Source organism: Gallinula chloropus (assembly GCF_964237585.1).
Source record: "Gallinula chloropus genome assembly, chromosome: 2".
Taxonomy (NCBI): Eukaryota; Metazoa; Chordata; class Aves; order Gruiformes; family Rallidae; genus Gallinula; species Gallinula chloropus.
Window position 1 is genome coordinate 36906176 of NC_140086.1, and position 16619 is coordinate 36922794.

The 16619-nt window shown below is 37.9% G+C and overlaps 1 protein-coding gene across 1 annotated transcript in view; it reads right to left on the reverse strand.

The window, feature by feature from the left end:
* The window catches only part of LOC311189013 (uncharacterized protein C8orf34 homolog), a gene marked incomplete at both ends in the record, with an annotated part of 171045 nt that overhangs the window by 96927 nt on the left and 57499 nt on the right, over positions 1–16619 (reverse strand). The window contains 2 exon segments of the mRNA XM_084260598.1: positions 4045–4211; positions 10515–10684. Coding sequence (XP_084116724.1) covers positions 4045–4211; positions 10515–10684 — 337 coding nt within the window.

Here is a 16619-nt window from a genome sequence, read left to right on the forward strand (position 1 = left end):
CACCTTATGGAGTCTGAGTGACATTCAAGCAAACCTGCAACATACATTTGCACCAGTGCATTGTATCTGCCACTGAAAATCTCGCTCTTTGCATGCAGAAGAGGCCTACTGTCTCCCAGTGATGCCAGCTTCTATGCACACACTACACAGCAGCTGGTAATGTTGCCAATTTTGCAATGGCTTTCAAAAAAGCAGAGTCAGCAATTCACACAGATTTCTCCCACACAAACATTCTACTTGAATCCCACCAAAACAGGCTGCTGGCCAGAAAACTGTTCTGAAGATGTAGTATAAGTCACATACCATCTTTCCCAGGGCCTTGTGGCCTCTCTTCTGGCAAATGATGTATTCAAGTCATATAATGGAGAAGAAGTTTTTGTCCAGCTGGGAGAGACAACAAAGGGGAACAACCTATTGCTAATATTAGAATAATTTATCGGGTCTTGAGTCTGTTTCCTGCGTGTTGCCAAAGACCTCTAGGAAACAGGGAAATCAGGAATGCCTGTTGAACCAGAGGAACTGTACTGAAAGCACTGCAGATTGGACACTCTTTCATTAAGGCTCTTAGAGACTTACTAGAAAAGCAGTATAGACAGAGGATTATTAGAAAAACAGTATGGACTATATAAGAGGAAGGCTACCAGACACTGAGTTATTGTCTCACCCAACAGGCAAAGGCAGTCTCCACTAAGTTCTATTTATCTCCTCTTGTTATATTATGTAAATATATCATCAGGCTATCTTTAAGGGGTACTAAAATGACTAAATAATTAACATCTGGAAAGCTCTTGAAGAAAAAAGAAATCCTAAAAATTAGGAGAGTTATTAGAGCAGCCAGAAGACATCAGGTATCTCTTGATCGTAACAGTTAAAAACTTATTACTACTTAAAAGTGCACTTCTATCTCTAAAGATTCTGGTTTGTTACTGCACAGCCAAAATTACACATAATAAACGTGAGGCAGACAATCACTGAACTTTCACTTAAAAAAAAAAAAAAGACCGTGAAAAAGCTGTGAAAACAGCTCTGCAGTTCTCAAGAAGAGATGGCTTTACAAGTCCTGAGGCTGCAAACACTTAAATTTAGCTTTGCATTGAAATCATGGAGGCTTTTCAGAATCATACAGATTGGTGTGATTATAATGTATAATTATATTATAATATATAATGACTTTTCACTTCAACGACACCTGTGTGAGCTTCCTGGGTACATTTATCTTTGGAGTGGTGCTTCATACTTAACTGTTACATAGCACATTGGTAACATAATACTGCTCTATTAACATACAGTAACAATTTTAATATTGTGAGCATGCATAAAGATTGGACAACAAGAAAAGAGGTGACTGGGCATTATGACTAAATAATGATATTGTGTAAAAAGGTACTGAAGCTTTTTCTTCTTCCTTACCTGTGAAAAGCTCAAGAATGTATGTATTTAAGTCTAAGTGCACTACATAAAACCATGTGCTATCACCATGTATACGTTTATGCACAGCGGTACATTTAAACCATAATATTCTTACATTTAATAAAACAATTGTTTTTTAAAAACCAAATGAGTCATGCTTTGGTGGTCAATCAATATTGTTGGTAATTTGGGGGAAAATACAGTTCAGCCATCTCAAATTGACATCAGTCAAATACTAAGGGAGTAACATGATCTCAGAGTCTCAGTGGACTTACGCAAAAGTCATCTTAAGCCCAATTATCCTGGAATTCCAAAAGGACTCCACAGTTTTACTCCTTCAGCTCCCAACCGGATTTACAAAACTCAGTTTAAGTCACAGACCTCAACTGCATCACCCATTTACAAATACATGTGATTTTACAGTTACCGTTCTTGGCTTTTTGAACTAAAGTAGATCATTTCCACTATCACGTTACCTGCCAGTAATCTATTTCTGTCACCTGCATAACTGAACACACTTAGAAAGTTACCAGTGTGTTAACAGCCCTCCTATGAATCCTAGGCATAAAGAGTCATAAGAATGTAGAATATTCATTTTCATCTTTGCACATACATTTCTTTTGAAACAGATTCTTCAGAAGTATAGCAGCTTAATCGTTACTTCTATTTGGAATGTTTCATCCTAACTAAACATTCATTGACAATTCTGATGTGAGTACTAGGAGGATTTTTTTAAAAGAAATACCTAAATAAACCAAACAAATATTTAATACCTAAATAAACGAACCAAACTCTGAAAAAGATTCTCTTGAACACACATAAAAATGGAGGGGTGTGTTCAAAAACTCCCTGCATGATAAGTAAGGTATGCAATAATATCATCTGCTATAAACAGAACTTGTTTTCCCAGAATCCAGATTTAAGAGTGTGAGGTTTTGTAACTTTTTTTAAAAGAGCTGAATAAGCTGAACTCTAAAGGGATGAAGTCAAGTAGTTACATGCAACAATGCCCTGCAATTCGGTGATGGCAGAAAGCCATAATTTAAAATTAGTTATACTGCATATAAGCAGTGTTAAAAGCAGCAAAGCACTTAATGGACTAATGCAGTATGTAATAAAAAAAAAAAATCAATCCTAGTATCATAGAGTTACTGATCTGGAAAATATAGCAGTGAAAAATACCTATGTTTGCCAATGGAAACCAAAGTTCTTGGTGTTACCTTCAAAAGAAAAGAAAGCATCCTCCCTGTGTAACACTTTGTCATATCCTCAAATTTTGAGTAGATCTGTAGGATGTAGCCTAACCGTTATATCAAACATAAACCACATACTGTCAGCAAATTGCAAAATGTGAATTAAAATAAAATCCAGACTTTCAGAAGCACAAAAATTTCAACACCAATATGTGCATATTGAACTTTCTATCAATGGTAGTTACTGTAATATGGCTAATATACATATTACATTATGCAATATTATATTATGCATAATCACTAAACCATGGCTATTCATCAAATATGCCAGGATTTTTCTTCAGACTCCCAAAATCATTTACATAACAGCATACCCAATTGTTACATGTAACAGAAATCTTTTTCTTTACCATGGGCATTGTTGAGCGCTGGAGCAGGTTGCCTAGAGACATCGTAGAGTCTCCATTATTGGAGAGAGTCAAAACTCAACTGAAAAATGTTCAGAGCAACCTGCTCTAGTTGATTGTCTTGAGCAAGGGGTTAGAATAGATATCTCCAGCAGTCCACAACCTCAACTATTCTGTGATTCTATAAAGACTATAGCAAAGAAGCAACAGGAATTGAATAGATCATCATGTGTTTTTTCTGATTTTTAGATTAAGGTCTAAACTGAAACAAATATTTTGTGATAGAATTTGTAAATGTAAGAATGCTGAGCACTCCTCAGATTGTGTATTTCTTCTGTTTTGATTGCACATAAAGAGCTATCTAGCAAAATATGGGGAAAAATAATTAAATCCATGACTACATCTTACATTGAAGCTTTTAAAAATGGCAGAAGATATATAAATAATTAACTTTCTTCAACTATTTCCCTCCTTTCACAACTAGCAATTCAAGGAAAGGGAGAATGTAATGAGCACAGAGCCTTCTACAGTGCAATTCAATGTACAATATGGTCTATCAGAAAATTACAATCAAATATTCTGAAGAGGTAACAAATTCATGTTGCATGAGCTTCTTGTAGCTACTAAGTCTCAAATAAAACCCACTGAGTTTTGAACTGTGATACAGCTAAGCCAAAGAACCAGATGAAAGCCAGCGAAGCTGATCCTGAGCTCCTTGTACGTAAATACATTAATCGTAAGTTACCTGCAAGTGATTTATATAGGAAACCAAATTAGTAACTTTAAGCACCTGAAGTGTTTGATATTTCATAGGATTTTGATGCAACTAGCAGTTTATTCACACACATATACAGTCTCCATTTCATTGACCCCTGAAAGTTGCAAGTTAAGCCCTGTGAACCTTCACACAGCTGCTGGTTCAAACCCAGAGAGCAGATCTAGGTTTGCTCAGATATTACATTCTTTCAATTAAAATATAATTAAAAAAACCCCAAACCCCACAACAGAAAATATACATAATTTTTTGCAGTTACCCAGAAGTTCCATTGCATCATCTTCATTGTCAATATCTTCTTCAGTTACAGATGGAGCTGTGCTTTGAGCAGAATCAAAGGAGTCCTGAGAAAGCATGGCAGCCAGCAGTTTCTTATGTTGCTGCTGTTGTTGTTTTAGTCCTTTAGTCTTTGGCTCCATTTTTAAGCTGTGAGGGAGGAAAGAACAACTTCCTCTTACTTTCTCTTTCTCCACAATATGTCATGCATTTGTCAAACTACTGCAGCTCATGATGTCCTCCAGATCTGAAGGTTAATGACATCGGATCACACATAAAACATCTGTTTATCACTCATTCACTGATCATTGGATGTTTTAAGTCAGTTTGTGTTCTCAGTTCCTATCTAAACTTTTCATTGAATGATGATGGGAAATTTTGCATTGCCTTTATGGCATTAATCAAGTCTAAATAAGCTGCAGATTTCAAACAGGATGCCAATTACCAGTTGTTATTACCAAGGTATGAATTGCATAGCAACAAAACTGAAAACAAAGAAGTGCTCCCTCGAGTGGTTATGTTATTGTGACGCCACAAGATTAAGGACTATGTAGTTATAATTCTTCTCATGGCTTGTTGACTTGTGTCCCAATTGAAGCAGCAGACAATTGTCACTGTGTGGTGGTTAGCAGAGGGGTCTAAGTCAGGACTTGCTTGTTAGTAATTTCTGATTGCTTACAATATTAAGATAAAGACAACAGGGCAGAAATTTGGTGCCCTACATGAGGGTATCAGCCGCACCTCAGACTGTCTTACAGACTGTTTCAGGAAGGCAGATTTGTTGTAAATGTAGAAATTTATTATAATCAGTGATAGCTCCTTTCCTATTGCAAAGATACACACTATTAAGACAAAGTGAACCTTTGAGATGAAGAACAGGCTTTCAGTTTAGAACATCAGGTTATGGATGGGGCCTTTGCAATCTCTAGTTTCAGGCTCTAAGAGAAAAGAGCATAGTATTTAAAACTACCCAAATTCCCCACTGTGTACATACATTATCCCTTGAGGAAGCTTCCCAAAAGCCTTGATTCTTAGAATTTCTCCAGGAAAATTTTCATGTAGGAAACTACTAACAAAGCCTTGGAAATTAGTTTAATCCTATTTTCATGGTGCTTGAATTTCTCACTACCAGCAGGATTGCCATCAGCACTTTTACACGGCCCCTTATCACATAATAATACATTACCTTTCTTCCTTAGAGCAACAACAGATAGCAGTACAAAACTAGCAACAAATACAGACCTTCCTCTGTAGCAACCCAGAACATTAATGGCAAATGGAATGGTGACCCTTCTTCAGTTTGACAAGACATCACTAATACAGCTACCTCAGATTGGCTACACTATCTTTCCCTATCAAAGCAGTAGTGAAACCTCTCCTTTCTCAAAATTTATTCTCCTTTTTTTTAAGTAACTGAGCGTGGCTTTCAGATATACATCTGTGCTTCCATTGTTCATAAACACAGGAATGTATGTTTTTAAGCAGGAAATAATGGTTCTTTCCCACCGTCCATGACTGAATGGAGCAAAAATTGAGGTTTGTATTTGCAAAGACAGAAAAAGGAGACAACTCATAGATATCCAAATCCCATGTACACTCATTAAGATCTAGTTTATGCTAAAACCGGTATTGAAAATGGGCATGTTATCAACTAGTGACCAATAGGAATATGCTGCTCTTGACTGCCTATTCAGTCCCCTATAGAATGCTGTGAACGTGTAAGGACCCAGGGCTTCCCATGCCACCAGACAGAAAAACACTTCTACACTACCATCTGTGCAAACAACACAGAGAGAAGGAGTCACATAACATTGACAGCAGTTACAGAATCATAGAACGGTTAACACTGGAAAGGACCTTAAATATCATCAAGTTCCAACCTTTCATTAGACCAGGCTGCTAAGACTCCATCCAACCTCACCTTGAACACCTCCAGGGAGGGGGCATTTACCACTTCCCTGGGCAACCCATTCCAGGGCCTCACCACCCTCATACAGAAGAATTTCCTCCTAATCTACCCCCTTCCAATTTAAAACCATTCCCCCTTGTCCTATCACTCTATGCCCTTCTAAAAAGTCTCATCCCAGCTTTCTCATAGGTCCCATTCAGGTATTGGAAGGCCACTATAAGATCTCCCCAGAGCCTTCTCTTCTCCAGGCTGAACAAGCCCAACTCTCGCAGTCTGTCTTCATAGGAGAGGTGCTCCAGACCTCTAATCATCTTCGTGGCACTCCTCTGGACACGTTCCAACAGTTCCACATCCTTCTTATGATGGGGACTCCAGAACTGAACAGAGTACATCAGGTGGGGTCTCACAAGGGTGGAGTAGAGGGGCAGAATCACCTCCATTGACCTGTCGGCCATGCTCCTTTTGATGCTGCCCAGGATACAGTTGGCCTTCTGGGCTGCAAACATGTATTGTCAGCTCTTGTCAAGCTTCCCATCCTTCTCTGAAGGGCTGTTCTCTATCACTTCATCTCCCAGACTGTATTGATCTTCTTGTTGAACCTCATGAGGTTCATATGGGCTATCCCACTTCTACAGCTTGTCCAGGTCCATCTTGATGACATCCTATCCTTCTGGTGTGTCAACTGCACCACTCAGCTTGGTGTCATCTGCAAACTTGCTGATGGTGCACTCAACCTCACCATCAATGTCATTGATGAAAATATTAAATAGAAGAGGTCCCAGTATGGACCCCTGAGGGACACCACTTGTCAAATATCTCCATCTGGACATCAAGGATTTGACGACTACTCTCTGAGTGCAACCATCCAACTGATTACTTATCCACCAAAGAGTCCACTCATCAAATCCATATCTCTTCAGCTTAGAGAGAAGGATGTTGTGGGGGACTGTGTCAAAGGCATTACAGATATAATAGATTACATCCATTGCTTTTCCTGTGGCCACTGATGCAATCAGCCCATCATAGAAAGCCACTAGGTTGTTCAGGCAGGATTTGCCCTTGGTGAAGCCACACTAACTCTCTTGAATCACCTCCCTGTCTTCCATGTGGCTTAGCATAGCTTCCAGGAGAATCTGTTTCATGACCTTCCCAGGCACAGACATGAGGCTGACAGGTTGGTAGTTCCCCTAGTTGTCTTTTTTACGCTTTTTAATAATGGGCACAATGTTGCCCTTCTCCACTAGTGATCTGTCAATGCCTAATCCTCTGGATATTTCATATAGTATTTCATTTAAGTACCATTTCCTTAAGCTTAGTGATAGGTAAAAGGAAACATATTACCTGAAAATAATGGGACAATTACAGTCTTCACTTTCCTCTTCTTATGTTGTAACTGAAGATCAGGACTAGTTTTGATAGTATGCTGGCTTTTCACATAAATCCTGATAATTGGTGATCAATAAACTATCACTTTCTATTAAAAGTGTTGCTAAATCAAGCTTAACAAGATATAATTGGAAACATTTAATATGAATTTCAAATTGCTCTCTCTTTCAGTTGCCAGGAAAATGTAACTGAATTATTTTAGGCTACATTAACTATGAAGTAGATGAATGACATAGAGATGTGGTAGCCAAAAATTCTTTACAAATGATAACAAATTCACTCTTCTGAGAAGTTCGTTTAGTCTTAAAAACCCCATAATATTCCCACTACTTTTGGATGTACTACATATATGCTACCTTAAAACTAAATTATTACCTATTACTTGTCTCACGCATTTGGTGTATAGTCAATTCCAAATTCTGCTAATAGTGGTTTAATTCCCAGTAACACTGAATCAGACCTTGAAGAAACCATCTGTCATTAGTGAACTATTATTAAACATTCAGATTAACCTTGACCAATAAAGGTTTTTAAAACATTTTATATATATAGGTCGCATCAATTTTTACTATCACCACTATTTTGAAGTTCTGCAATTTTATGATTATTTTGCAAGACTGCAAACATGCCTTTTATAAATGTCTTACAAAAGCTGATGAAATGCTAATGAAGCAAAGAATTACCCCAGACATAAAATCAGTCATCCAAATGTAAATCCATATGCTGCATGTAATTTAGTAGTTACTCATTTCACTGAAAATTAGTATTCCCGCTTAATGATACACATTTTTCAACAAGTCTTCAGCACTTACAGCACCTAAAAACTAGAGATATCAGTGTCCCATGAGTCTTTCCTGGCATCAAGTACCCCATATTCTTCTTATTTCATATGCCAGGCAATGTGATTTTGTCATGATACTCAACACGATTTCTCAAATACTATTCTCAAAGCCATTAATCACATTTTTTAATTTTAGCATTAGCTGTGAGGTTTCTCACAGCTTGTACCACCCTCTAGAAAGAGAAAAATATACTACTTTGAATCATCTTTGTTACTCAGAACTAAACCTTTTTGCTCCCGTCTAGAGAAGAGAGATGCTTATTTCTGTTCCTTCCTATTGAAAGAAGATACACAATATCCTCAAATTTGCTCTGCATTGTGGAACAGATCTTTATTCAGTGTCTTTTTTTGACTGTTGAATAAGGAAAAAGAAACCCAGGTCCTCACAATCAAGCTGCACTGCCAGTTGCCAACACCATTACTTTCCCAGGAAGAGACCCAGTGTCTGAGCTATGTTGGTTCTAGTCCAATGCCTGGCTGAGGGATCATTGCTACATGCCGCTACTTCACTGAAATAGTAGTACTTGCACCTTCCCCCACAATAATCTAATTAAAAGAAGAAAGAAGTGTTCATGGAATAACAAACATTCCCAACATGTGAGGAAAGTTAATGAACACAGCCTGGAACAGTACAGTGCAAGTGACTGAATAGTTTCCCTGTGTCAGGGAAGTGAATTCCGATGTGGAAGACACATGGAGGACATAGCAAGGGAATATGCCCAATTCACACTGGGGGACAAGAGAAAACCAACCCTGCAGAAACTGATCTGGGGAGTCTGGGTTGATGGTAAGTTGAATATGAGTCAACAGTGTGTACTGGCAGCCAAAAGGGCTGGGATGTCTCAAGCACATCACAGACAGCCAGTTGAAGGAGCTGATTGTCCCCCTCTGCACACTACTGGGGGCTCAGCCCCACCTCAAGTACTGTGTGCATTTTTGGGCACCTCAATGTAAGAGGACATCAAACAATTAGTGAGCCCAGAGAGGGTGGCTAAAACGGTGAAAGGCCTTTATGGCAAGACTTAGGAAGACAGGATGATGTTACTTGGCTTGTTCAGCTAGGAGAAGAGAAGGCTGAGGGGTGACCCCATCGCAGCCTACAACTTCCTCAAGTGGGGCAGACGAGGGGCAGATGCAAATCTCCTCTTTCTGGTGACCTGGAACAGGACATAAGGAAATGGGATGAAGCTGCATCAGGGGAACTTCAGGTTGGACATACAAAAAATGTTGTTCACAGGGAGGGTGGTCAGTCACTGGAACAGGCACTCCAGGGAAGTGGTCACAGCATCAAGTCTGTGAGAGTTCAAGGAGCATATGTTTTAGTTTTAGGTAGACCTACAAGGAGCCTGAAGTTGAACTTGATGATTCTTATAGGTCCCTTCCAACTGGAGATACTCTATGATTCTGTGATCATATCTTAGACCTTTTCAGAGGGAAAGCAGAGAGTCTGCCTTCTTAAAAGAGGAAGGAAAAGGTGTTTGCCACAGAGTACTAGTCATAACCAAGAAAAAAGGCTACACAGCTGAGGGAGAACCGTAGGTGTTTTAAGCAATTATCAGAGGCAATGCACAAGCTTTACATTTAAAAGCAACCAAACAAAAAAACCCTCAACCCCCAAACATGAATCCCCTTTGAAGAAAGGTTGTGAATACTTCACTTCCTTTGTTAAACAGGTATTTTAAATCATGGAAAAAGGACTTTTCAGAAAAATGAGAATCTCTTCCACGTTGCTGAAGCACCTTAGCAAACATATTCCCTCACCCTCAATCAAGCATAATAAATTATCAGAACTTATTTATGGCAGAAAAAACAATTTTCACTTTGACAAAGAATCATTAACGACAAGATACTAAGTATAAGAACTAAAGATGAATTTAGGAAGTCCTGCTAAAAATTATATAAATATGGTTTCCCTTGTCTATCTTTCCTTTAAATGAGAAAATCAGATTTATCACTGAATTATCAAAAAGATTAACAAACAGCTACTACCAACTGCTGGAAGACAGATGAGTTTGAAGTATCCGAATGAAGCTATACATCACAAAATTCTTACATAATGGATCCAAATCTTCTCAGCACATACTTAACTATATACATGAGCATTAAAGAATGGAAATGTAAACGAGTATAAATTTAATCATATATAAAATAATAAGAAGACACCAGTCACATATTAATATCTTCCAGTTATTCTGCATGCTGCCATACTATGGCATTGAAATTTAAAAGCCCTGCAATCTGGTCTCAGAAACAGGCTGTTCCAAAGACAGATACACTCCACAAATTACAAAATTTCTAAGCAGAATCAAAATCCCACCTTCCTCCAGGACTGCTGCTATCCTCACTGTCCCACTGCTCATTTTTATTTCTTGGTATTGGTGGCTGTAGCATCTCAGCAGCCAGCGGGTCAGCATCATTCTCTTCACGACCAATCCATTCCCCAATCACACGAGGTCTGAGGAGGGGAGTGTTAAAACCTGTTGTGTCCTGAAGAGATATTAAAAAACCAAACAAAACAACCCAGCATTGTACTGCTTGTTCTCATCCACAGATATAAATAGGAAAAGAAAAGAGGAAATAGAAAATGAACTATTGATTTAAAAAGTACAAAAAGACTACAGTATATTATCACTTCAAACAGCTAAAAAATACCCAGAAACAGCCACGGACAAATTAAAAGATTCCCATTAACAAAATTTCAAGATGCCCACCCTTTTGCCTCAAATCTCTCCTACTTCTTACTTTTCAACTGCAACTGTAGAAATCCGGGGTATCGCCTTGAAAAACTGTCATTTTTTTAATAAACACACAACTCTTAAAACCAGCACTGTGTCAGTTCTGCAAGGCAACAGATGAGGTCACTTGTATAATGAATGCCCCAACCAAAAGACTGTTTCAGATTAATAGTGTGGCTCTTATTTGCATTATGAATTAATGCAAAACTAATAAATACATCTGCATTTGGCATTTTAAAAATAACCCTGCTGGGATTTACATAATGTATCATTCAATTCTGAAAATGGTATTAACATTTTAATAAAATGTATTTCTGAAAGTAGTACTCATATTTTTAACCACTTACTGGAAGATAGAGAGGATTACAAACAACAGGCAAAATTTAGCTGGAATATTGAAAACAATAATGAAGATTTCCATCATTGTATTAGAAATTTAGATTAAGGAAACAATTTGTCCTTAAAAATTGTATGAAAAAGCTTTTTCTGAAGTTGTGAGTATCTCTGTTCTCAATGTAACTAAACCAGCTGTAAGTAAAGGATCATGTGTAACAGTACAGTCAAACTCAAAAACAAGCATGTGTACAAAAGGATATACATGAAATGATGAGAAAGGAACACTTATTTTGCTTTAATTAAACTATTTTCTAGGCTAGCGAAGACATTTCAAATACAGTGTTCCTAATTAGAAGAGATATATTCTATTCCTATTCTTTAACGAGAGAAAATTTTAGGAAAACAAATCCTTGGCAGTTACCTAGCTCAGTGTCTCAATAAATATTCCTGTCATAAAACAATGCTTTCCAAACAAAGAGCATCTGGAAAAAGAACAACTCAGTGATTACTTAGCCTAGCAACCATATATTTTTGTCTTCCTAAAAACAAAGCATTTTTAAAGTCTCTTTGTAATTGACACAGATACGGTAAAGGCAGTTTGAAATAGAGACCACTACTGAAATGAAAGTCTGCAAACTACTTTCATATGAAAGCAGTTCTTCTCCAGCTAGACTCTGTAATTTTTATCAGCAGAACTCTGAGATTTTCTGTTTTGATAGAGCCAAATATGACCGAGGCCCTGGATTAGACTCATTCCCCCGTGGTTTTTGTTCTGCTCTCTGCAATGTGCCTGCGGGTGTGTTGCCACACTCCACTCTCCATACGTCTGTCCAGAGTTCTCCATCACTTGACTAACTCACTTTTTACACTATGTCTGTTTTCTGCAAGACTGACGTGACACTGCAGAACCACCAAAAACGGAATGCAGCCATCACATAAGTGAGAAATCTGAGGAAAACACCATGGCTTCAGAGGTTTTGGAACACCTAATCCCTGGTTCCTTTAATGTACATAAAAACGAACATTGGGTGCATCTGTCTGGTGCTGTGTCATAGTCAGGTAACGCCTCTGGTCATCTGACAGGCGTAACCTGTCATAGGTGTGACTACCACCATATGCCTATGAGCTAGGAAATGACCTGCCCCCAATGCCTTCGTTACACAAGGTGCCTACAGTAGTTTAAGTAAGAACCATGTGGCCGCTTCTGAGGTTTATTCCTGCTACTCCAGCCATTTTCTCCCTTTCCTTTCTCCATTTTGCAATAATTAATTTGTAATTTGTCATGTGTCATTTGTAATAATTAATAAGAAAAGGTTGCTCGAACTAGTTAAACTTGCAACAACTTGCGGTGTCAATTTTATTAAAGCTTTCAGTCACTTAAATGAAAAAAAAAAGAACCTAAAAATTTGCCCTTTTTTAGTACCACAAGTTTTTTCTGACGTTGTACACTGCGCCACCAGCATATGAATAAGTAAACTATGAATGCTGTGTCTATCCTTGTTATGCTAATTTCTTTTCCAGACATTTTAGGGATTAAAGCAGCGCTTTGATACTTTACTTAATAGAAATATGATTTACATTACATAGTCATGCTTTGCCTCACTTCTATCACCTTGCTTTCCTTTTTGAATCTTGTTAGATTAGTATACCACAGTTTCGGTGACCTAATTTATTCTACTCCTTTCAACTATATAAGCAGCCTCAGTGAAAACAGCAAATGGAGAATCAGAGATGGCTCTATTGAGAGCACCAGGACATTTATTTGGTACCTTATTTCAAAAGCTTCAAGAAATTCAGATGAAGCATTCTGTTCTCAAATAAGTGTTTAAAGGTTTTTTTGAGGTATTTTTATTATAAAACTTAGAATTCTATCCGATTTCAAATTTCTGTTTCCTCATAACAGAAGAGATAGTGCCATTAGTGTACACAAAAAATATTTTCAGGGCAGGTTAAGCATTTAAATCTGCAGAAAATTATCTTAGAGGGTTATTTTATGGCATATTCCTGGTGTCACCCAATGGCATATTCCTGGTGTCACCCACTTTTTATACACATCAGTGGCTACCAACTTGACACACTTCAGGTTCCTTTAATTGGAGACAAGGAAAAGAAGGGAAAATTCGAAGCATAGCTGAATCTCATCTTCACATTGGGCTGAGATGTGGAGGCACTATGCAACCCCTAGCAGGGAGCACACTAACATCTATTTAAGCATAGTTTAAAAAGCTTGGTATTTCTAATTTGTGATAAGGATTTTGAGGGGGCCTCCATAGTGAGAAATACTTTGTGGTCAGCAGAAATATGTTTCTTTTTATGACTTAGACGGGTTGTTTTCTCTATTATATTAATTCTAATTGTATTCATTAATAATACTACCTATAAAAAGAAAGTATAGCCTAGAAACAAAACAGAAAATCTACCTTAATATTAACTTTGTGGGTCAAAACCTGTCATGAATCATTAGATCATCTTCACTCAAGTCTTATTCTGGGTCTCTCAACACTTAGCTGTCTCATATTTCTAATGTTTAAAGTGACTGAAAGACATTGTCAGGAATTCCAGAGAAATCTCACAATGTTGTGACAGGTCTCAATATCTGTGAGGGCTCCACTACATTAAACTTAAGTAAAGCACCAATCCATGGAATATTGGGATTATACAAAACTCTGATCTATTTAAAAATAAAGTATTTATAATCTTACTATTTTCAATAAAAAAACCCCAACCAAACAGCTTGGAAAACATTCAGTAAGTGTTCTTTAGTGAATCAAATGCCAGAAGATGAATAAACCTTCCCCTGCCTCCTTTCAAACTGTTTTCCAATGACGTTATTTTAGTAAGTCTTCAACAGGGGCAAGAGGTAAAGGGTATGACACTGTATTTTGCATGGTCTGGTTCAGAAATATTGCTGAAATGGGTACACAATCATATAAACCTATTTTAAATTTATTTCTGCATTATAGCATCCTGACTACATTCTGCCTCTATGTATCTTAAAATGCAGACATATTACAGCATAACACATATTGCAGCTTCTTTTCTGACATAAATACAAGTCAGAACATTCATGTAGGACACCAGAGCTTCAGTAGTATGGCTAGTCCATACTTCTGTGGGAATTTGAACTTCTGTTTCACAGAATCACAAGGTTGGAAAAAACCTTTAAGATCATCAAGTCCAACCGTTCCCATCCTATGCTAAACCATATCCCTAAGTACCTCATCTACCCTTTTTTAAAACACATCCAGGGATGGTGACTCAACCACCTCCCTGGGCAGCCTGTTCCTTTCAGTAAAAATTTTTTTGCTAACATCTAATCTGAACCTGTCTTGGTGCAGCTTGAGGCCTTCCCCTTGTTCTATCTCCTGTCACCTGGCTGAAGAGACCATTGCCCACCTCTCTACAACCTCCTTTCAGGTACTTATAGGCAGTGATAAGGTCTCCCCTCAGCCTCCTCTTCTCCAGGCTAAACATCCCCAACTCCCTCAGCCGCTCCTCATAGGATTTGCCCTCCAGCCCCTTCACCAGCTTGGTTGCCCTTCTCTGCACTCGTTCAAGGACCCCAATGTCCTTCTTATGGTGGGGAGCCCAGAACTGCACACAGTACTGGAGGTGTGGCCTCACCAATGCCAAGTACAGGGGCACAATCACCTCCCTAAACCTACTGGCCACATTATTTTTGATATAAGCCAGGATGCCCTTGGCCTTCCTGGCCACCTGGGCACACTGCTTGCTCATGTTCAGTCAGTAGTCAACCAACATCCCCATGTCCTCTCTAATTTTTTAACCAAAGTAGAATTCTGTGAATTCTAACATCCTAACTCAACTTTTTTTCTGTGTACATAAAATTCTTCATGCTATTGGGAAGCTTTGAAACCACACACCTTCATGCATAGCTTCCATGCAGTTGTAAGGAAGGTGAGTCAATTCAGAAATTTGTATTCTATTAATTCTGCACTTTGTTCTGAAAACCCATGAGTCACATGGCAGCACTTCTCATTTTCTTTCCTTACACAAGCAGTGCCAGTTGCTGATTTTACAAAGCTTCCATGGTCTAGGGACATGGTCTGAATCATCAAGAGAGACTGTATATAAAACTGCAAGTTGGAAGTAAATGAGATGAAAAAATAGGGAATCTATATTATAAATCTGTTTTAATTGGTAAAATCTTAGGATTTTTTTTTCCCAATTACGTCAGTGAAATCTGAAATCTTATTAGACTGTGTCAAACAGAAAGCCATTTTGACTGACCTTGTCTGCCTGTATATACTCTACCTGTGTCTTGGACTGAAGCCCTAACTACTGGCACAAAGCTAATAATAGCAAGTATTTGACAAGAATCTGTTTAAATGAACCACCCTTCCACAAAAGTGATTGTAATTCACAGCAAACTGGTTTTCCAATTCCAGATGCTGAAGTAACTAAGCAACCAAATAATTAACTGGATTACTTGGAGGAGGAGTTATGGCAACCAACAATAATGATCAAGTACTCCCTTGACAAAAGTAGCTAGAGGTTACTGCAGCCAGAAAGAAATAATTTTTAAAAAATACTTACATAATAAGAAACAAATAATAAAGAAACATACATATGGATTCTCTTTTTTCTCCAAATTCACAGTCTAACTCACAGATTAGACAGCAGGATTATAGGTTCAGTTCTAATGCCCAAGAACAGTCCTGATTGTCACAATAGTAAAGCAAGGAAGAGCATATAGAAGGATTTATTACTGTATTTAGTTTTACGCTTCGTGTGACATTTATGTAATGCCAACATTATAACAGAATCCAATGCCACATTTGAGCACGCTGTTCTAGACCCATGGTGTGCACCTCAAGAGTTAAATAGTTAATCTAAACCATTTTGTAGTTTGAAAAATGGTTTGGTGCTGCCACAACCTAGATAAGGAACCTGTGGTATCAGCACGTATTTCTGGGAAAGGATTTACAATGAACTTGACTACATTTATGCCTAAAAATAAACATTGCCTGGGAACATGCTCAGGTGAAATGGAACCAAATTCTGTCTAATGTTAAACCATTGTCAGGTAGTCCTTGTTTGCTTTTGGTCCAAGCCAAATAATACAATTTAGAAAGAAGTCATAGGAACATTACAGAAGTTAGCTCATAAAGGGATCATTCCTGAGATGTAGGATTCCATAGAATGTTCCTGACTGTATTTAATTTCCTAATATAGAAGTAGGCTTTATGTCAATTAAACATCCTTAAGGGACAAAACAAGAAATAGAAATGAAGTTCACTGAAGTCCACAGAGACAAAAAATTGCACTTCTTCTGTAAAACTATTCTGGAAACCTGTTGAGCAATGCCAAACAAATGAAACATGGTAACA